We start from the raw sequence: 20,969 nt of genomic DNA, 5'->3' as shown, positions 1-20,969 counted from the left end.
TCTGAGGACTTATGTTAAACAATACATCTGTATTTTATGTTTGTCTAATGAGCCTTAAAAATAAATATCTGGTGCTATTTGAATTCTTACGAGGTCAGCTGCCCTTTACATGGAAGAAGAGAAAAATCTTGTGTACTTGAGGAACTAGCTAAATGTGCTTGCATATGGGGCAACTCTGTGGGTGCTTGTTCCCAAGTCAAATAACCACAGCATACTTAATAGTTGCCTGTGTTTAAACCCTAGATGGAGAGTGGTAATCAAATGGTGTGTTCTCCGTATAAGTTACAGACTAGCATGAGCATACAGGCTAGTTAATAGTATTTTTTTGGTTTGTTTTTCTCAAAGGTATGGGAGAAACTGCTCTTTGGAGTTTGTTTTTTCCATGCTCTTGTTCAGGAGAGAAGAAAATTTGGGCCTCTTGGTTGGAATATACCCTATGGATTTAATGAATCGGACTTGCGAATCAGTATCAGACAGCTGCAGGTAAAATCATCTAATGCTGCCTTTAACTCTGATCTTGCGAAGCATAGAAATGAGCTGATAGTCAAAAAGGAGCGATACACTTAAGTTACATCAAGTGTTCATAGATTTTCATGACTTCAGCTACAAAGGCAAGGGATATCAATCATATTATAAATATTTTCAGAATTACAAATGAAATAAAATTTAAAATTGTTCTTTGTGAGATTTAGATTCATACAGACATATGGAATATAATGAGTATACATGAGTATAATAGGAGTTAGAATTGCCATATATAAGAGCTCACTGTGCTTTAAGTAACACCATGTCAGTGACAGTCACCTATTATGGTAGTTTTTGTGGTTAGGAGGAGGAATTTTTTTTTACAGTTAAACAGAGCCTCAAACTGTACTTCTACCCTAAAATGAAATGCTGAACACTACTTGACCTTGAGGCTTCTGCAGGCCCTGTGTAGAAAAGTCAGGAGAGCTAAAACTGTTAATTACAGACGTTGGGGCTGAACAGTTGGAAAAGTTATCAAGAAGTTAATGGAAGAGATCAGAGGGTTCTGAAGATTGGAAGAAAAAATATGTGAAATGCACATTTCTTTATGACACAGAAAAGTGTCCATCTAGAAAGTTTAGGCTGGAAAAACTATGCACTTGTAAAGAATTCAAGAATGACTTGGGCGACTTACTAGTTTGGATATTCATAAGAGGCTTTTACTACTAACTCCTCTTTATTTTAAACAGTAATTTTACCTGAAAAAAGATTTCAGAATTTGAATTTCCAACACTTAGGAAGAAAACTCCATAAACTGCAGTTTTGCATGCGCTATAGCCTCCAACCCTTTAGTCTGTAGGTCACACCGTTGTTCTGCTGGTATTTCGTCTCTAGAATTACTCATGTCTTCTGTTTCAGTTATTCATAAATGAATATAGTCACGTTCCTTTTGAAGCTATATCTTACCTAACTGGTGAGTGCAACTATGGAGGTCGAGTGACAGATGACTGGGACAGACGCTTGCTGCTGACAATGCTGGATGACTTCTATAATCCAGACATAATTGAAAATCCTCGTTACACTTTTTCTCCCAGTGGCAACTATTATGCTCCACCCAAAGGCACATATGAGGACTACATTGAGTTTATTAAGGTAAAAAGTAGCAACAAGATTTTGAGCTGTTATAATGATGATGCACTAAAAAGCAATCCTTAAAGGCTTCTCTGTGTTAAAAAGGTTGTTTTCCAGCACATTAAACTGTGTGCTCGGCTTCTTGCCTAACATCCATGCATGATACTTGCTATGATCTAGAATGTTTCTGAGAGGGAGAGGGAATCAGTAAGCAGACAGGAGGACCTAGCATAGATAATGAAGAATTCCTTGGAAATGGCTTTCTGTAAGTGAGGTGATGGCTCTATCACCAGTCATACCGTCTGCAAATACCTACCATTAAGGTCCTTATCCACCTTCAGTTGAAGTCAGTGGTAGTTTTTCACTCAGCTTCTTAAAGACTTGGATCTAATTCCTAGCATGCTACTTTATCTCATGCAGATGTTTATTGTTTACTTTGTCTTAGAGTCTTCCCTTTAGTCAGCAACCAGAGGTATTTGGTTTGCATGAAAATGTGGATATTTCAAAAGATCTTCAGCAAACTAAGATCCTCTTTGAATCTCTGCTTTTAACACAAGGAGGCGGCACTCAGGGAACTTCTGGAGGCAGTGACAGCACTCTCTATGAAATTGCAGATGATATTCTCAGCAAGGTATTGTATTATACCAATGACTCCAATTTATCTTTTTACAAACCAGAAAGTCTAGAATCTTCAGTGTGAACCTCATTTTGTGTTAGAGGAAAAACCTACTGCGAGGAACTTAGTGCAATATGAAAGTAAGAACTTGTGTGGCTGTAACAGACCACAGCTATATTTTGGTTGAAAGCAATTTTAAGTAGGTAGGAGATAGGAAACAGAGAGAGAAAACAGAGCAAACACAGCTTGGAAGAACAGTTGATTGATTCATGTGAACAAGTTTAAAATTAATAAAATTGAAACATATTCATAACTTTTCATGGTATGAAAAATTGTAGGTGTTTTTTAAAAGGTAAACATCACTTTAAAAAACCCCATAATTTTTATTTGGATTAAACTACTAAATACTGTATTGATGAGGTACTCATCAGAAAGTTTAACGGTATCTATTATTCTGCAATTTTTCACATCTGCGTACTTTTAAAATAATACTGATGCATAATGGTATATGGAATGATTTCCAAATATGTTGTCATTTACAGCTTCCCAATGATTTTGACATTGACGGTTGCCTAAATAAGTATCCTGTGAGATATGAAGAAAGTATGAACACTGTGTTGGTGCAAGAAATGGAAAGATTTAACAAGTAAGAGTGTTGTACTTTATTGAATGTAACCCGAATCATTCCATTTGCAGAAATTTTCATGTGAATCGTACGCTGTAAACTATGTTCTGTGAAATATGCTATTTATTTATTTTGTTCCCTTCTTATTGACTGCAGTGATATGTGCAGTCCAAGCACCATTACTCCTTGTGGAAAGTCAGAATGTAGGACAGATGTCAGGAAAAATGATGTAATGGCAAAATGAAATGAAAGAGAAAAATACATGATAGAAGAAGGGAGTCTGAGAAGACACTTCAAAAAGAGAATGTGAACAATATCTTTATTTTCCTTTTTTTTTTCTTTTACTTCTCTTTCTTTATCTCAGATTGTATTTTACTTTCTTTGTATTTTTGACCCGTAGGGTAAAGGGGTTAGAAACTGTCATACACGCAGTTATTGTTTACGAAACATTTTCCTAGATAGTTGGAAATATTTCTGCTTATTCCTTTATTGTCTCATATGCTTCTGTTCTAAATTTTCCTTCCCCCCCCCCCTTTCTTGATGTCCTTCTTCCTATACCTCATTTTCACATTTATTCTCCTAGGATTACAAATCTATAAATCTATAATCTATAGATCTTGATTCTCTCCCAAACTTTCAGTAATGATCCCTGGCCTTCAGTCTCCAAGTTTTCCTTTGTTGCAGATGCCGCCTCTTCTTTTGTAATCTAAACCTTTTTCCTTCATCCAGTATAGGGTGTATACGTTTGGAGTTCCAAATTTATCCTCTTACCAAACAATACAGAGTATATCAGAGATAACAAAATAATTTATTAAACTGTTCCTAGTCTTAAATAAATCAGCACAAATGCATAAATCCATGACTTTACAGATGTAGCTAATTACGCATTTATGTAGCAGCTATATGAGTTCTATAGATGGTTCCATAATCCTGTTTTTTCTTTTTTTTTTCCAGTGAGGATGTCGTGTTTTAGAAATTATGCAAAACATGTGAAAATTCTGTTTTATATTTTAATTCTAGTTTAATCCGAACTATTCGTATTACACTAATTAACCTGAAGAAAGCCATAAAAGGACTGGTTGTTATGGATGCTGAACTGGAGGCTGTGTGTGGCAGTCTACTTATTGGAAAAGTTCCTGAGAATTGGGCTAAACGTTCATACCCAAGTCTAAAACCACTAGGGAGCTATATTCTAGATTTTCTAGAAAGGCTGAAATTTTTACAGGTAATGTACAAGAGGCAGTACTACCAATTATTTAATCTACTTCTTCATATAATTTGTCATAGAAGCCCACCACTAAACCATGTCCCTCAGCACCACATCTCCTCGGCTTTTAAATCCCTCCAGGGATGGGGTCTCAACCACTTCCCTGAGCAGCCTGTTCCAGTGCCCGACTACTCTTTCAGTGAAGAAGTTTTTCCTAATATCCAACCCAAACCTGTCCTGGCGCAGCTTGAGACCGACCCCCCCGGCTCCAGCCTCCTTTCAGGCAGTTGCAGAGAGCAACTGGACACGCTCCAGCCCCTCCATGGCCTTCTTAGGGTGCGGGGCCCAGCGCTGAGCACAGCATTCGAGGGGCGGCCTCACCAGTGCCCAGCGCAGGGGGACGATCCCTGCCCTGCTCCTGCTGGCCACACCAGTCCTGATACAGGCCAGGATGTCATTGGGCCTCTTGGCCACCTGGGCACACTGCTGGCTCATGTTCAGGTGGCTGTCAACCAACACCCCCAGGCCCTTTCCCGCCGGGCAGCTCCCAGCCGCTCCTCCCCACACCTGCAGCGGTGCCTGGGGTTCTTGTCCTTTACATTAAAGGAGCATTGGGAAAGGAGTGATAGGCTTCACTTAGATTTTCTGAGTACAGTTATGTAGGAAATGGTCAAACAATATGGGATTTGTCTTTCTGATCGTTAAATGTGGCATTTTCCTCTTTCCAGGATTGGTATGAATTAGGGAAGCCCACGGTATTTTGGCTGTCGGGATTCTATTTTACTCAAGCTTTCTTAACTGGAGCAATGCAAAACTATGCCAGGAAGCACAGGATCCCTATTGACCTTCTGGGATATGAATTTCAGGTAGAGATAAATTATAAATTTTGTAAGTTTTTATAAGTTTTATTAAACTGAGTTCTGATGTTGCAGTGAGATATAGTAAGTATCTGACTGGAAGGTTCGTTTTCCAACTAACTCACTGCAATTTGAAGACACATGTTTAATTCTTTGGTAAGCTAGGCATGTTAAATAACATACGTGAAAGAGATAATTAAAAGCTGTTGTATCATTGGACCTGGACCTCCACTCAAGAAAACAGCCTATAGAGTACATATTTGTCTGTGTGATTAAAGCCTTATTTTATAACCTACCATAAAGGCAATTAACAAACCTACAGAAATCTGCTATCTTTATAGTTTTGTATAAAAGTAGTACTAAAAGGAAGGTATTGCTGTATTATTCTCATTTTGGATTGATCTTCTGAAAATTGGCTATTGGCATAATACCTCAAAAAGCAAACAGCTATGAAAGTTTAATAACATAGAACACTTACTTCTTGTAGGTTGTTCCTCAGGATACTGCTGATACTGCACCAGAAGATGGTGTTTATATCCATGGATTATTTTTAGACGGAGCTCGCTGGGACAGGACCAAGTCAGTAACAGTGTGTTTTACTATGGAAAGCTTTCTTAAGTGCTCAAGCAAGATTTGCTTCAATATTTTAAGTGATACTTTTCATATTATTGAAATAACACATCAAATGAAATACTCTTTCATGCATGGAAAATGGGGAAGAAATAAACCTAAACTAAACAAACAAGCAACAACCAAAAAACACACATCAAAACCCGCTTTGGTTTAACGCCAAGCCACAAACGATTACTTTGTTGCTTTCTCTCACCAGGGGAATGTTAGCTGAGCAGTATCCCAAATTGCTCTTCGATATGATGCCAATCATTTGGATAAAGCCAAGTGAGTATAATTTCACTGAAGTGTGAGCTATTCAACAAGAAATTGCAACAGTGGATTCCTTTTTTACAGAAGATCAATGCTCCTACCCTCACGGAAGTACCTGAATGCGCATGGAATTAGTGTACATCTGACCTATGACTTTTACGTTAAAAATTGGGCCTGCTAGCTTGACTCAGTCTCATCTCATCTGAGCAATAGGCCTGTCCCTCTCCCCCCAGGTGTTTATAATTAGGGATTAGATGAACGGACTAGTTAAATGAATTTTTATAAATACGGTTAGGTGCTGCCCAATCTATTTTTCAACCAAAAAGTTCATTTGAGTAGGAAAGCACATGGTGCTTGAATTCCTGGCCCTACTGAAGTTGAGGAGAACTTTTAATGGACTTACAGAGGCTCAGTGTTTTACCTCACATGATTTAGCAAGGGTTGTTAAGGTTATTTTTAGCTGCTATGCCAGTAGTCTGTCATACTAGTAAGATATTTTTCCATAACTCTTGTTTTCTTTGATCAGGAGCAGTAAATCCCTGGTTTTCTTTATTCACTGAAGCAGGACTTTCTACTGCAAGGTTGCAACTTAGCTGTTATTAGCTAATAGGCGGTCTTATAAAGTTTCCACTTTTTCTGCCTGTGCTTTCTCTTGAGGTTGGATGGATCTGTTCAGACGTGCATGACTTTAGACTTTGCACAAGTTGCACGTAAGCAGTCTAGGCATACAAAGAGTTCCTGCAGAGTTGTGTTGTTGGATCTCAGGTGACTTGAATTGCAGTTAGGTTCTGTGGCTGCTGGACCAGAATCCTTGTGGAGCTGTTAAAAGCTCGTGTATAACCTATGCTTTAACTATGTACCTATTCAGATTTTTAATATGTCTTTGAATGATTACAAAGTTGGTAGAATCACAGAAAGGCGTCAAGTCCTGAAAGCGAATTAGTTAAATTAGTTGGGTTTAAAAACAAAACAAACCACACAAGGAAACACAAGAAAAAGCCAGGTGATTTTATGATGTTAACTCACAAAACAATTTTGCATTTTTATTTAGTTTTAAGGATGTTACTGTAAATACATAATATTTGTATGCAGGTTATGTTTCTGACAATAGATCTGATTAATGTAATATATTATTTTGGGTTTTTTTTGAAGCTATGAAATTGGACATAAAGAAATCTAATGCATATGTTTGCCCACTCTACAAGACAAGCGAGCGTAAAGGAATCTTATCTACTACTGGACATTCTACTAACTTCGTCATAGCTTTGACGCTTAACACAGATAAACCAGTTCAACACTGGATCAAGCGAGGTGTTGCGTTGCTCTGCCAGCTGGATGACTAATTTTGGACAGTTCAGATACAGGCGTCACAAGATCCCATTCTTTTTGTTGGCTTACAGAGGAAGTGGAACATACTGTGTAAAAGAAACATCTGGAATGTTTTATATTAAAAGAGGGCATGCAAATATTTTCTGATCCTCAATATTTTGTCTTAAATAAGTATGTATTATCATTAGTGTCTTTACAATCTGAAAGATATGGCTAGGATTTTAGCCTTTGGTAATATTATTAATGTGTAAACGTCAATTTTATGCATTACTTGAATATCACAAAATATATCTTAATGGAAAATGAAAACAGTCTGCACTTTCTGAGAGAAACATTACAGTTAATGAACTTGAAGCATTAAGAGTGCTGAATCATGTGAATGGAAAGCTAGTACGTAGTAAGTTGGGGATTTCAGTCTGGGTTTATGTATAGCCTATGTTCTGTCATAGCAACAGCAAAGATTACAGTATGAAAAATCATTTAACTATCTACAGTAGGTACTTCTGATGCCTGCCTTCCGCAGCAAATTCATCTTTTCAGGATTTAATTCAGATATTCTGATTTCTGTAAGAGGTTTTTTCCAAATAGTTTCCGTGAAGAATAAATTATAAAATCTCCCTTATGGCCGCCTGCAATAAAATGTTATCTGTTTCCCTGTTGCTCCAGAGAGGCAGTCCAGTTTCAGTTCCTTCACTGATTCTGCACTTTGGTTTTCTTTAGGAAAAAAAAAAAAAAATTCCTCAAGCATTCTTCCTAGATCTCCTCTAGCAAAGAACTATTTCCTCCTTGCGTTCAGACACAGCCATCATCATTTCTTTGTAAGGATCCCTCTATAAAATACAGTAGGAATACATTAAGCATATGAAAGTCTCACTCCATCCCACCTTCACTATTGTAAGCAAGCATCTACGTCCTTCATTTCCCCGCTTATTGTGTGTTACCCCAGCGTGAGTTTTCAGCATAGATCTTTCTGAAACTGTGCTTTTCCCTTTAAGGACTCTATATGTTTATCTTTTGTTTGCTTTTCTATTTATATCAATATGTGAATTGTGAGTAATCAATCAGAAACACATAGTAATTTTAATAGAGTTCTTGCTTGATTTTATTTGCTTATTTGTGTTTACTTCTATTGTTGGTTTTAGTTTTTCTTTTTACACTGTCTTACCCTTTTAAAAGTAAGTTCGTAACAGTATCTTCAGTTTACTCTCTTAGGAAAGCACTAAAGAATTTTCTTTCCATAATGTAATAGTTACTACTTAGAGTTCTCAAATTCTCATTCCAAAAACTTTTAACAAGAGTATTTTTACAAAGAAACTGGACTTTTAATTCCTTCTTTTGCGAACACCGTTTGTCAGGTCAGATTATTAGACATAACTAACCTGTATGAAAGAAACATGGAGAAAGTCCCAGAGTATCTTATGATCGGGTATTTATAGTGAGCTATTAATGGACATAGGCTCTGCTGAGATCATTTTCAATCCTGAAAATATCACTTTCAACTGAATAATCACTTCTTCAAAGTGTGAGGTCTTCCCTCTTTCAGAAGGTGAGGAAAAACAGTCTATTTTCTCAATTCATAGGAAAATTAGTAGTCTGTTTAGATAAAAGAAATAGTCTGGATTTAAAATGTTTATATACTCATGGTACTATAGGTATAATCGAATACTAACAGTTACTTGTCTGTATATTTTGTTAATAGATTTCTCTTTTTTGCTACATGTGTAATTACAGAGCAAGGCCTTGCAATCACACATTAGGTGGATCAGGTAACAAATGATGCAGGTTTGCTATGAATTACTGCTGCTCAACTTAAGATGTTTCTAGAATTATTCCGAACTTTGTAAGTGGCATGTTGACAACTTCCTTCGTTTTGCTGTCCTTATTCGTTTTGCTAATTTATTCATTTGCTTTCAGTTTTACTTATTCATTTTATTTTGCTTTACCCTGTATTTTTGGTTGTTTTTTTCAGGCCAACCTTCTTGAAAGACAAAAGTGGAAGCTTTGATAAGGTAAAACAGATGAGAGGTTTGAGCCTAACAGAACATCTGTCATTTTTATCTATAATAGCATGTAGCTGAATATACACAAGAACAGTGTGACTGCTTATGCATATAACAGTGTACGTCTATACACATTTAATGTGTGCACACATCTACACCATTTAATGATTGTTGTGATTGTTAATAATTTTTTATTATTTCTTCTTAAATTTTAACATTTAGACTTAACAAATAGGATCAATGGGCTTCATTTCTATGCTCCACAATCTTAGAAGGGTAAAAATGTTTTTAATTGAACCCTTTCCATTTGGCGAACTTTTTTTTTCTAAGCTAAAGCAATTCTTAAGCTTCTTCTTTTTTTTTTTTTTTTTTTTTTTTTTTTTTTTTTTAAATTAACTCCATTGTGGTTACACCAGTATCTTTTATTTCTGCCTGTATTTGGATATATATATTTGCAGTATTTTATATATATCCCTTAAGAGTATTAGAAAAAAACAGGCATGCATTGATGAAGAATGCGGAATTGTAAGTTTATCCATTCTAAGTGGCTGTAGCTTATGTACATAAGGTGGTAAAGTTGGTCTTTTTTCAAGCATGGAGTTTGTTGTTCCAGTTGGAAGGCTGATGCACATAATGGCACAAATCTACAATACTTTCCTGAGTACAAGATACAGCCCTAACAATATCTTTGCTGAAACAGTTTGAACAAAAGCTATTATTAAAAAATGTCATGTCCTTCACTTGCCCTTCACTTGCAGGCCCTCTGTGAACAAACTGAAAAAACCTCCCAAGTCTTATTGCACATCTGTGTTTCTACTAAGGAGACATCAGAGCACAATTGTGATGATATTTGAGTGTCTAAAAGACTTAAGAGGGAATGATTATTTATCTGAAAACTTAAGTTTTACTTATTTTTGTTGCTTTCTAATACGTAATGCCAGAACAAGTAGCTATTCTGTATGTTCAGTCTGAGGAACAGAGATAAAAACTAGCACATGCTATTGGAATAGAAAACCTTTACTCTGTTCTGCATAGAATCACTCTTAGCAGCGCAAGCTTAAATACCTGGGAGAAGGCTGGAGCTTGAGATGGAGAAGTTCCAATTCATTTAATTTAAACTGTGTTTCATTTCTCTTGATGCTTAAACAGCAATTGTTGTTTCTGTTACTCCAGATTTAACCTGAAGATTTACCATCTGCTTCCAATTAAAAAGCAGTGTTTCCCGACAGAAAGTGATCCAGGTTGTGCTGATTTGCCATGTATAATTCTATATCTATGTTTGATGGTGATTCTGATGATGAACTCCCCACCCAACAAGCCATTCAGGAAAGCTTACAAGATAGGCATAAAATTGAAACAAGTGGCAGTGCAACAGAGGATGAAAGGTAATAAGTTATTGCCTCTATTCTGGGTGTTTTCTTGGCATTATTATAAGCATGTAGTAACCTTGTTTTCCTTTGTGACTTCATGTGTTGTATTGCTCTGACCTTGTCTTGCGGATACTGGAAACCAAGGGTAGATCACTTGAAAAAGTGATCTCCCTGAAAAAGTATGCCCATTTCTTCAAAAATACAGAATGTGTGAAACTTTCCGGTGACGTTTTACATCAATATCTAAATGAGTACAAGGCTGTATGGAGAAGAGAAGTATGTGATGTAAAAATAGATTGGTATGGTAGCTTTCCCTCATTTTAGTATTTAATTGTTGGCCTTTGTGTGAAAAATCCAATATTTATAGTGGCAGGGGAAGACCAACAAAAAAAGTGTTTTAATGTGTTAAACCCTGACAAAACCTACGTAACTTACAGAAATCTAACATGTAGTCTAGACTTCAGTATTTAAATTAAGGTATAGTTATACCCTGAACTTCACATTAATTTTTACTTCTCACTTTATTTTCGTTCTGTTTATGCAGTTTCCAGTGTATTGCAAGTAAAGAACATGGAAAGATAATTGCAGCAATTCGGACAGTTAAGTACAAATACACCACACTAAGCCTACACGCCTAGGAATCACTTGGGTATTGCGTTGCTGAGCAATGCCTACATTTTAGGCGTTTGATCACCTGATTTAAGTGCAGTTTTTCTTTATATAGTTTTGGGAGAAGCAATGCAACTAAAAATGGGACACCCGAAAGCTAACTTCTGAGATAGGGACATGGTAATGGGATGGGTTCAAATGTCACTCCTCTTGGATTCCAGTGCTTCGTCTCCTGGAATTAGGGTACAATGCCAGGCCTTTCTTGTAAAATAAACAACAGGATGGCAAGGCCCCCAGCCAATTAATGCTGCCTAAAGGCATTTCACTTTGTGAGATATCCAGATTAAAATCCCTTCTCTACCTGAAGAGTGTTACAGAATTGTTCTTTAACTGCCAAAATTTAGTGTATTCCTATATGAGATGCTCTTAGTCTGCTTTTCTGAAACTTCTACTTTTTGTGCTGTAATCAATTTATATACTGAGTCACAGAGATAAGGAAACAATGAGCATAGGTAGTACAGTTGTTAGGACAGTTGTCTGGCAGTGGGAAACCTTCAGTGCAGTCTTTATACATGTCATAGTAAGTAGTTAGATATTTAGTGGAGTAGGAATCAAGAAACCAAGTCTTTTCTGGAAAGGCAGAGGATATATATGTTCCGTACACTATGAAGAACATGCCTAAACTCTAGTTACACTTGCTTTCTGGCCTTATGAATACGTAATTCTTCCATATGCAGGAGAACTTCAGCAGCAGAGATTGAGAGTGGTCTGTCCCTTCACCCTAGAGTTGTAGGTAACAGGAGGGCAGACTGCCTTCTCCCAGGAATGGTGGGATAAAAAACACGAGCAGAAACCAGGCCTCTACTTAAACAGGCACTGCAGCCAAGAAAGTTTTGCTGTTTCTTGGTGAGATATGAAATTGGAAACATAATCGTCTGTGTTGATTAAAGTTCCACTAAGATTGTTAGTAAAAGCAGGAATAATGAGATAGGTCTTGTCCTGTTAAATCAGCTTCATTTTACTTTTGCCAGCCTAAGTATTTTTCCTACAGTTTCACTAGGACACCCGTTTCTGTTTTATACATTAAGCTTAGATGCACTATTGCTCATAAGGGAGGATTGTATTTGAAATATTTTAGTCATATTCGTTATAAGTAAGTTTTTTCAATGTATAATTCAAAATGCTTTGCGAGTCAATGTCAACCATTGATTGTTCCATTCACGTAAACCACCCTGTGAGAAAACATTGCTTTGACAAAGCAAGTTGTTTATTCTAGATAACACTGATGGGATAAATGGCACTCAGTATATTAGTTGCCTGATTTTTATTTTATGATGAGTAATGGGATATGTGTCTGTCTTAAAATATCGCAGGCCAAGAAGAGGCCTTGATGAAGTTGGTGAGGCACAGTTCTGCTTTTGAAGAAGCAGATCAGCAAGGCTGGCTTCCTGTGCATGAAGCTGCAGCACAGCTAAATAAGAACATCCTTGAAATAACTTTGAAAGGTACGGAGTCCTCGTGGTTTTCCACCAAAAGGTTTTGCCAAGTCAGGTTTGATGAATGATCCAGCTTCAAATGTGTTCTTCTTTTCTGTATTTCAGCCTCCCGTGCTGTGACGTGGGAACAGACAACTCTAAAAGGGGAAACACCTCTCTTGGTGGCAGTAAGGAATTGCTTTGTAGACAATGTCCGCTTTCTCCTGCTCAATGGCTGCAATCCCAATGTTAAGAATGAAGAGGGAGATTCTCCTTTAGTTATAGGTGAATACCTTATTTAGGGGTGGAGAGGTGAGGGAATGAGGTGAGGTTACAGTTACACGTTTTAGGTTTCAATTTGACATATTTGACTTCAAATCAATATCTAAAATATTTTGTCATAAGGAGCAAAAAATGTTAATCTCGGTATTGAATGTGTCTGTCCCTGTCTGTTTTTCTTAGATGATATCAAGGCTTTAAATGAGCTGACAGTTCCGAGTTAGGGAGTCTCACCACAAAGTTCTTAGTATTATTTGTTAATTAAAGTATTATTCTTACTGGTCTACTGAAGTATGGGAAACAGAACTAGGAGAAGCTAAAAATCTTTCCCCAAAGTCTGATCCAAAACAGGGAGCTCCAGATGCCTACCATTTTCTGTCTCTCATTTGCAAAGAGTTCGAGGTTCAGGTTGAACGTACATCTTTTTCCTGAGAGAACCGAATAGCTTTCTCCATGACGTGCCAGGCTGTCTTCCTCTGCGTTCCTTGGCATCGTTTATGCAGTGGTGCCAGATAACCAGGTCCTCCTGCTTCTTCATGCTGTCACTGTTCTTCATCTCTGCAGGCATAAAACATCCGTAATCTCTGCTTACATGGTATCTCTTTCATTGCATTGGCTTCTCTTTCTCCAAAACCCATGGTAATTGGTTTTAGTTTTCAAAAATTATAGCAAACCAGCCTGATTTATCTGCATTACCTAAAGTATAAAACGGTGTTTGTCTCTATTCAGACATTGTTGGAATTAATCCAAGTATGACAAGTGAAGAAGCTAGCCAGGCCTAAATTCTCAGTTCAGTTCTCTTTGAATTTTTTTGATTGAAGAAGGTCCCATACCTAGTATCACTCCTAGTGTGAATGCCATTTTAATTTGAGCATGCATAAGAACTGTAATTCTTGATTTGTAAAGAACTAGTCCTAATATTTTTGCCAAGATGTATTGCACGAATGTTCTATGTTCATTTCGTTTGCTTCCCCCAATCTGGGCGATGATGCTGTTATTCTTACGGAGTCCTAGCCAAAAAAAGGAAAGCATGTTCTCATTATCTGAGTTCTAAAGGAGCACTGTAAGTTTCTTGGATGAACCTGTAAGTTTTTCCATATTGGAAGGGTGTTTTTTTCAAAACGGTTGTTAAAGGAAGAGGACAAAGCCTACCTATCTGTAGGCCCCCCAGTCCATCCTTTTGAAATGACTAAAGCTGCTTTTTGGTCAGGGCCGCCTGCTTAGAAAAGATGCAGAGAATTCCTAGATACTTTTGAAGTGCACTACGTTAAAATGCACCGTCCCCCAAGAAGGGGATGTGTGGGATTTATCTGAAGCAGCCGTGTAGGTTACAGATAATGGGACGTTACAGGCTACGGTATGCTGTCAATGGTATTTCAAGCAGCTGTGGCACACGAAGCTTCTCCGCCTAATCTGTCTGGGTGAAGGGCACGCGCTGTTCTACCCCGCAGAGCCTGGAAGATCAAAGAGAGGAGGAGGGAAAGGTGTTGCCTATTCATTCCATTCACTGGAGCCCATGCAAATTACTCTTTTAAGATCCTTACTGACTTAACAGATCAGGCTTATTAAGCTAAGAAGGCATATGACAGTCATTTTAAACTTTGGTTCCTATTATGGTGACTGCTTATGAAGATGAAAGAGCAGGCCAGCTCCTGACTGCTGCGAGTCCCTATCTATGATCTCCACCTAGTGGCAAGGAAGGTCACATTCTGTTGCATCACCAAACGCAACAGAGGATTACAGAGAGGGGAAAAAAAAAAAAATTACCATAAAATTATTCATTTGTATAGTTAATATAATATAATAATATAATTATTCATTTGTATAGTTAATGTTATCCTGGCAACAAAGAAGAGACTTGTTGACAAGTTAAACCTTTCAGTGCAGTGTGACATTTCTCAGTGTAGCTGCGAAGGGACAGCTCAAGCTTTCCTGGGCTGCCACATAACAGAAGCCATAGCGCCTAGAATAGTGTTGAGTAACATTCGGGCTGATACTTCACTTATTGTCTTGCAGCAATTAAACATGATTCGTATGAGATTGCCTCCTTGTTGATAAGTTTTGGTGCAAAAGTGAATCTGCAGTGTGTCCACGAGAGGACTGCTTTACATGAGGCGGCCAGACTAGGCAGGAAGGATCTGGTGAAGCTTCTCCTTCGTTCTGGAGCAGATCCTGACCCTCGCAGTGGATATGGGCTCACACCTCTAGCACTGGCTGCACAGATCGGACATACAGAAATTATGGAGCTCTTATTGCAAAAAGGTGAGACTTTATTATATAGGATGTCACAGGAAGAGAAGGCTCGGGGTGGGGGTCTGTCCTGCCGGTGTTATAAATACCTGATGGGATGGTGCAAAGACGACAGCCCGATGCTTCTCAGTGGTGCCCAGTAACAGGACGAGAGGCAATGGGCGCCAGTTGAAACCTAGCAAATTCTGTCTGAACATAAGAAAACACTTGTTTCTGTGAGGGTGGTTGAACACTGGAACAGGTCACTCAGAGTTGTGGAGTCTCCCTCCTTGGAGAGACTAAAAACCCGACTGGACGCTGTCCTGGGCAAGCTGCTGTAGCCGGCCCTGCTCGAGCCCAGGGTTGGGCTGGATGATCTCCAGAGGTCCTTTCCAGCCTCAGCTATTCTGTGCTTCTGTTTGGCGACTCCGTAGATTGAGTTAGTGACATGTAGGTTCAGTGGCGGTGTTCACGTGAGTAGAAACTGTAAGCCACGTGTGCTAGTACTGAAGTGTTTGAAACCCAAGTGGGACAAAGTGAATCCTCTTTCCAACAGAGAAAATTATTCCTAAACGCAGAGGCAAAAAATTGTTCTTAGCTCAGTAGCCAATAAAACTTTGCATTACTGAAGTGAAAGGGAATGAAGTATTACCACGTTACTGAGTATACAGCCTGTAGGGTTAAGAGAGCCAAACACACACAAATGTATTTTTAGAGATTACTTACTTGTAGCAAACTGTAGTAGTCATCAGTGAATGCTTTGCAAAACTGCAAGTAAATCTGACGCATTGCAGGAGATATTTTGTTTGTGTTTTTGGATGGCATCTTAATTTATTTGAAGAATTTGACTGCCAAATCATGTGAGTTGTGGTCTGTCTAAAGAATTGCTAGTACCTAAATTTCATGTTATAAGAGAGAGATATGTACGCACACACACACACACATATATATTCCCTCTAAAGCAGTTAGTCTATTTACACACATTTTTATTAGTCTTCTGAAAGTTCTGTGATTGGATTAAAACTAGTTATTGTAAGATACGTCTTCAGAAATAGCAGCACAAGTAACTTTCCTTACTAAAGAAAATGAAATGCTGTCTGCACCAAGAGGATTGTTGTGATGTAGTTAAGTAAAGGCCTAATAAGGACTACATTTTCATAATAGTCAAATAACATATCAATATTTTAGTGAGTAGTTGTAATTGTTTTTAAATGCAATATTGTTTTCTCATGTAGACAGGTCACCTTAGGGAAGGCCTGACGACATTTATGGTGGGCAGTTTCATATGATAGCTCAGCAGTGCTGCAACTGGATTGGATGAACTGTTTTGATACTGGGTTCTCCCCTATTTACAGTTATATCTGTCTGGTCTTTGTAAAGTAGAAGAACTGAAATACATTGTATGTAAGCCAAAACCCAATGATTTGTATGAGTAAGAACCAAACCCCTTGCTTGCCCAGTTCTAGCATCAAGTCTTACTGCGTGATCGTGTCCAAAGCAGTTTGGAGCGTCTTGTTCCCAGGATCAAGGATCCCACATGAAGGTTTATGCCCGTAGTGGTTTTATTTGGTGAGGAATAGTATCCACAGTACCGTGGCACTGGAGGGTTGGAGATACTAATTACTGCTGGATATTTACAGTGACTACTGTGAAAATCCTTGATGTTTTTTTCCAGGTGCGGATGTTCTTTCACAGGCAATGGATTGTGCTTCTGTATTGTTCGAAGCAGCAGGAGGAGGGAATCCAGATTCTGTGAGTCTTTTACTAGAATACGGGGCTGATGCCAATGTACCAAAGCACTCGGGTCATTTGCCAATCCACAGAGCTGCATATAGAGGACACTTCCTGTGAGTTAATATGCTTAGAAATCAAGTAATGGTGACACCAGAAATATTAATTTTGCTAATTCTACCTTATTCCAAGCAGGCAGGAAATCTGTCGTTTTGCAGAAGGAATTCTTTTTGACTGTGTAAATATGAGTTTTCTGTGTCTGAATGTAAGAGACCAGTCAGGATAAAATCTGCATCATTTTAGGGTGAACATACCAATTCCTACAGCATTTCCCCACTTGTCTCAAAGAGTGACACTGTCCAGTCTGATGTTGAGGTTCTTGGGACATCCTTACCCTCTTTGGGTATGCCTCATCTCCAGCCATCACAGGAGGGTAAACGTACTAAATAATCAAAGAGGCTTAGGGGTTAAGAGTTATCCCTGTTTTAAAGGCAGGAGGGTCACTGGAAGATATTTATGCTGAAATCACAACCAATAAGTGAGAACCAGCTCTTCAATACTAGGAATGCTGCATTGTGGTTAAGAATCTGAGAATTCTTAATTCCTATGTTACTATTTATATATATATATATATTTATATATATATATATATATATATATAAATAAAATAAATTAAATTTAGATGTATATATTAAATTGTATATTCTATGCATTCATATTTTAATATATTTTATTCTATTAATTCCCTAATTCCTATAGGTTAAGCAATAACACTGTGCTCTTGACATTCAGGAAAAGCTTCTGTTGAGAAGGAATCATTATTCCTCTAGCAAGGAATGGGGTTGTTCGCGAATAATAGTATCATAGAATAATGTTTCATGTGTAGTAGGTGTAAAGTCAGTATCCCTTGCTGGCTAACAATTTAATTGTGAGCCGTTAAATCAATGCAGAGGTATAGCATGCCACGGTGCTGATTTGGTAGATTAAGACAATTGTATACAGTCATGATGAGTTCTGAAGCCCAGCAACACAGAGAAATTCAAAAATTGAGCAAGGTGAACCAATATGTTTAAGATTCTGAGATTCTTCTTTTTTTATTTCTTCAGAGCCCTAAAAAACTTAGTTCCCGTTACTAATTTTGATGCCATTAAAGAAAGCGGGATAAGTCCAGTTCACTCAGCAGCAGCAGGAGCGCATCCTCAGTGCCTTGAGTTTCTCCTCAAATCGGGGTTTGATGCCAATTTCATGCTGGCTCAAAGGGTTCGCAAAGGCTACGATGACCACCGGAAATCAGCGCTGTACTTCGCCGTCTCCAACGGGGATATCTGTTCCACAGAGTTGCTGTTGAATGCAGGAGCCCTGCCAAACCAAGATCCCATCAACTGCCTCCAGATAGCCTTGAGAATGGGCAACTATGAGTTAATGAATCTCCTGCTCCGACATGGGGCTAACGTCAACTACTTCTGCCGAGTGAATACAACGCATTTTCCATCAGCTCTCCAGTATGCTCTGAAAGATGAAGTCATGTTGCGAATGCTGATGAACTACGGGTATGATGTGCACCGCTGCTTTGATTGCCCTCGGGGAAACAGCTCGCACTCCCAGTACGTGACCGACGGGTGGACTTCTACTGTTATCAAAGATACAATGGTAAGCACATCAGATGGCTTCCTACGTTGTTCTGCTGCCAGTATCCTCCCTAAAACTAACTGCAAACGTACTTAATGCAGTGCCAGAAAAGGAAGTTTTGAAACCATAAGACAGGAATAGACAAGGCTTTAAAAATAAATAGATGTTGCCATGAGGCCTGGTTCATGGCAGCAAATTATCATAAACGATATTTTTGAATTGTGAAAATATAGCTAATGATATGCTAATGTCATTATATATGCTAATGATCAGTACAGAATTGGCTAAATTCTACTTAGGGAGTGGTAGCACTTCTTTTTAAGCACTTAGTTACCAAATACACAGCTGCTTAAGTTCATTTTGGATCTACTACAAAATAACTGTCTCTCAGATTTTCAGATTCTACTAGCAAGGCTTAATGCAAGCTGTGACAACGTCTAAAGCTCCCCTGACTGACAGGGCGCTCCTTCCTGTCCCTCAGCTGAAGTTATTTATTGCTCTTGTCCTGCAGAGGCGGAACTCGGTGACAGGAGTAGTGAATATTAATCCTATTAAACATTTTGTTCCTGTCAGTTCTGTGAAGTAATAACCTTGGCATGGTTGAAGCATCTGTCGGGGAAAGTAGTGCGAGTAATGTTGGATTACGTCGATCACGTCAGTATCTGCTGGAAGCTGGAGGCAGTTCTCAAGGAGCAGGAACTCTGGCCAGACATCAATTCGATTCTGAGTAAGTAGCTGATGTTTCCGTTGGAAGTGACAAAACAAGCTGGTTTGGGACTGGGGCCTTTTTTGTTGGTGGTATTTTAGTTTTCATTTTCTTTACCCCAGACCGGTGCTTTTCTTGACCCTTGTTAGGCCAAAAGTTATGCTCTGACAGTAAGAGACCTCTCAAAAATCAGTCTATGTAGGATTTAAACGAAGTTTCTCCCAGAAGTGTGAAAGACAGTAACTGCACATTTTATGTAGAGCACTTGGGAACTTCAATTACAATGCAACATAACCCTCTTCGAGGGGAGAAAGGCTTTTCCCCTGCCGCAAGTTGATGGAACAAATCTAATAAATTACTATTTTCAATCAAGAGATTCAATTCTAGTCTAGATTAATTCTATGTCCTTTTTGTTTATATACAGATTAAGAAGTAGTGACTCGTAATTTTACTTTTAGTAGCTTCTTCAGGCTGACAGAAAATTGGCACCAATTATTTGGGGTTAAAGTACATTCCCCAAACTTTACTACTTAAACTTGCATTAACCGACATTTAGCCAGCTTGACAGAAACAAAATCCGTTGATTTAGCTGCCAGTGATTATGAATATAACCGAGAGATGTATGGGCTGAGGTAAAAAGGCGAGATTCTGACAGGTCCGGTTTTCCAGGTAGCGGAGTATTGAATAAATAAATTGAACAAAATTTAACAAATGACTTACTAATGTCAGTCTCGCCTTCTCATTTCTAGCAAATCCTCGTGCTCTGAAGCACCTTTGTCGTCTCAAGATACGGGAGTGCATGGGCCGGTTGCGTCTCCGTTGTCCCGTCTTCATGACCTTCCTTCCGCTGCCAAACTGCCTGAAAGACTACGTACTATACAAGGAATACGATCTTTACGGACAGGAAAACTTCACAGGAACCTACGGCCTCAACTGTGCATAACTCTTAGTTGTGTGTTTTGAAGGGCGTGCCGACGTGGGTAAGACTGTCTTACGCAGCTGCTTTGTTCTTTTGGGCTTTTCTCTCCTACGGGTATTAAGGAATACCAGCGTCCCCCCTCGCCCCCAGAGAAAGCGGGGAGAACCCCAGAATGCGAGTATTGGCGAGCCCCTTCTACATGTCTACGGGAATATAAACTATCTGACAGCCACGGCAGTGGTATTTTAAATGCTTAGTGTGAAAAGGAACTGTAAAATGCAGGGCTGCAAACCTTGTGTTATTGCTAAGTTAAAGCCTGTTGTAACAGATAACGCTGCCCCACTGCAGGGTTAAACTCGGGGTTTAGTTAGAGGTCAGGGATTTCACTGACACCAGGAAGGGACGTGGTTCTTTTTGTCTCCTGTACCTCCCCTTCTCCTGCCAAGAAGGGGGGTTTTTGTTTCTGAAGTTCTGAAGAGCAGCCTAAGCAGATTTATTTTTTTCACCCAATTCAGCAGTCCCACATTCTAAGCAGTGAAATGGGATTAACAGCTACAGCAGCCTCTGCTTCTCACAGCAGCTAGTGTGAAATACCGATGCTTCAACGAGAAGGCGCTATTTCTGGAAGACGTGTTTAGTTCTGCTTCTCCTTCTCAGGTATCGATGTGTCTCATCCATTCTGTACTTTGATTGCTCTCTCTAGAACTGGGCTTTCCTTCCCGGTGCTGTCCAAAGGCGTGCTTGCCGTTTTGGGGGCTTCTCTTCATAGAGTTGGAGCTTAAGCTTTTGGAGCACGATCTGTCAGCAGTCACAGTTGTCTTGGGAAGCCTTACCCGGTACACGCAGGCCTGCAGCATGCCTGTTCTTTCCAAAAATACACAGATCTCAGTCCGTATTTTAGGAAAAAAAA

The 20,969-nt window shown here is 38.7% G+C and overlaps 3 protein-coding genes across 4 annotated transcripts in view; 2 read left to right on the top strand and 1 right to left on the bottom strand.

Moving 5' to 3' along the window:
• Nucleotides 1–7,126, top strand: part of DNAH12 (dynein axonemal heavy chain 12) — a gene marked incomplete at its 3' end in the record, with an annotated part of 73,000 nt that extends 65,874 nt beyond the window's left edge. Inside the window, exons 67-75 of the mRNA XM_082322213.1 lie at nt 346–483; nt 1,384–1,617; nt 2,042–2,227; nt 2,755–2,858; nt 3,858–4,062; nt 4,773–4,910; nt 5,389–5,480; nt 5,731–5,798; nt 6,936–7,126. Coding sequence (XP_082178339.1) covers nt 346–483; nt 1,384–1,617; nt 2,042–2,227; nt 2,755–2,858; nt 3,858–4,062; nt 4,773–4,910; nt 5,389–5,480; nt 5,731–5,798; nt 6,936–7,126 — 1,356 coding nt within the window. The remainder of the gene's footprint in view (nt 1–345; nt 484–1,383; nt 1,618–2,041; nt 2,228–2,754; nt 2,859–3,857; nt 4,063–4,772; nt 4,911–5,388; nt 5,481–5,730; nt 5,799–6,935) is intronic.
• Nucleotides 5,726–20,655, top strand: ASB14 (ankyrin repeat and SOCS box containing 14). Of its 2 annotated transcripts, XM_082322220.1 has the most exons (12): nt 5,726–5,798; nt 9,082–9,121; nt 10,286–10,497; nt 11,027–11,082; nt 12,465–12,596; nt 12,693–12,851; nt 14,862–15,107; nt 16,750–16,921; nt 17,912–18,455; nt 19,008–19,161; nt 19,890–20,120; nt 20,575–20,655. In XM_082322220.1, exons 3-11 carry the CDS (start codon nt 10,370–10,372, stop codon nt 20,081–20,083), a joined length of 1,785 nt encoding a protein of 594 aa, XP_082178346.1. In that variant the 5' UTR covers nt 5,726–5,798; nt 9,082–9,121; nt 10,286–10,369; the 3' UTR covers nt 20,084–20,120; nt 20,575–20,655. The 2 variants fall into 2 exon arrangements, with proteins under 2 accessions (XP_082178346.1, XP_082178347.1); XM_082322221.1 differs by lacking the exons at nt 5,726–5,798; nt 9,082–9,121; nt 10,286–10,497; ... (3 more) ...; nt 14,862–15,107; nt 20,575–20,655 and having other exon boundaries at nt 16,754–16,826; nt 19,890–20,097.
• A 203-nt stretch (nt 20,656–20,858) lies between these two features.
• Nucleotides 20,859–20,969, bottom strand: part of APPL1 (adaptor protein, phosphotyrosine interacting with PH domain and leucine zipper 1) — a 31,108-nt gene continuing 30,997 nt past the window's right edge. The window contains exon 23 of the transcript XR_014229226.1: nt 20,859–20,918. The gene's annotated coding sequence lies outside the window, so the exon portion shown is untranslated. The remainder of the gene's footprint in view (nt 20,919–20,969) is intronic.

Source organism: Platalea leucorodia (assembly GCF_965183815.1).
Source record: "Platalea leucorodia genome assembly, chromosome: 9".
Classification (NCBI taxonomy): Eukaryota; Metazoa; Chordata; class Aves; order Pelecaniformes; family Threskiornithidae; genus Platalea; species Platalea leucorodia.
The sequence above is the reverse complement of the archived record's forward strand: the minus strand, read 5'-3'. Positions and strand labels throughout refer to the sequence as shown.

Coding starts and splice junctions, on each gene's coding strand:
- ASB14 (XM_082322220.1), top strand. CDS start 10,370: ATGTATAATTCTATATCTATGTTTGATGGTGATTCTGATGATGAACTC. Junction 10,498..11,026: donor AGTGCAACAGAGGATGAAAG/GTAATAAGTTAT, acceptor CTGTTTATGCAG/TTTCCAGTGTATTGCAAGTA. Junction 12,852..14,861: donor AGATTCTCCTTTAGTTATAG/GTGAATACCTTA, acceptor ATTGTCTTGCAG/CAATTAAACATGATTCGTAT.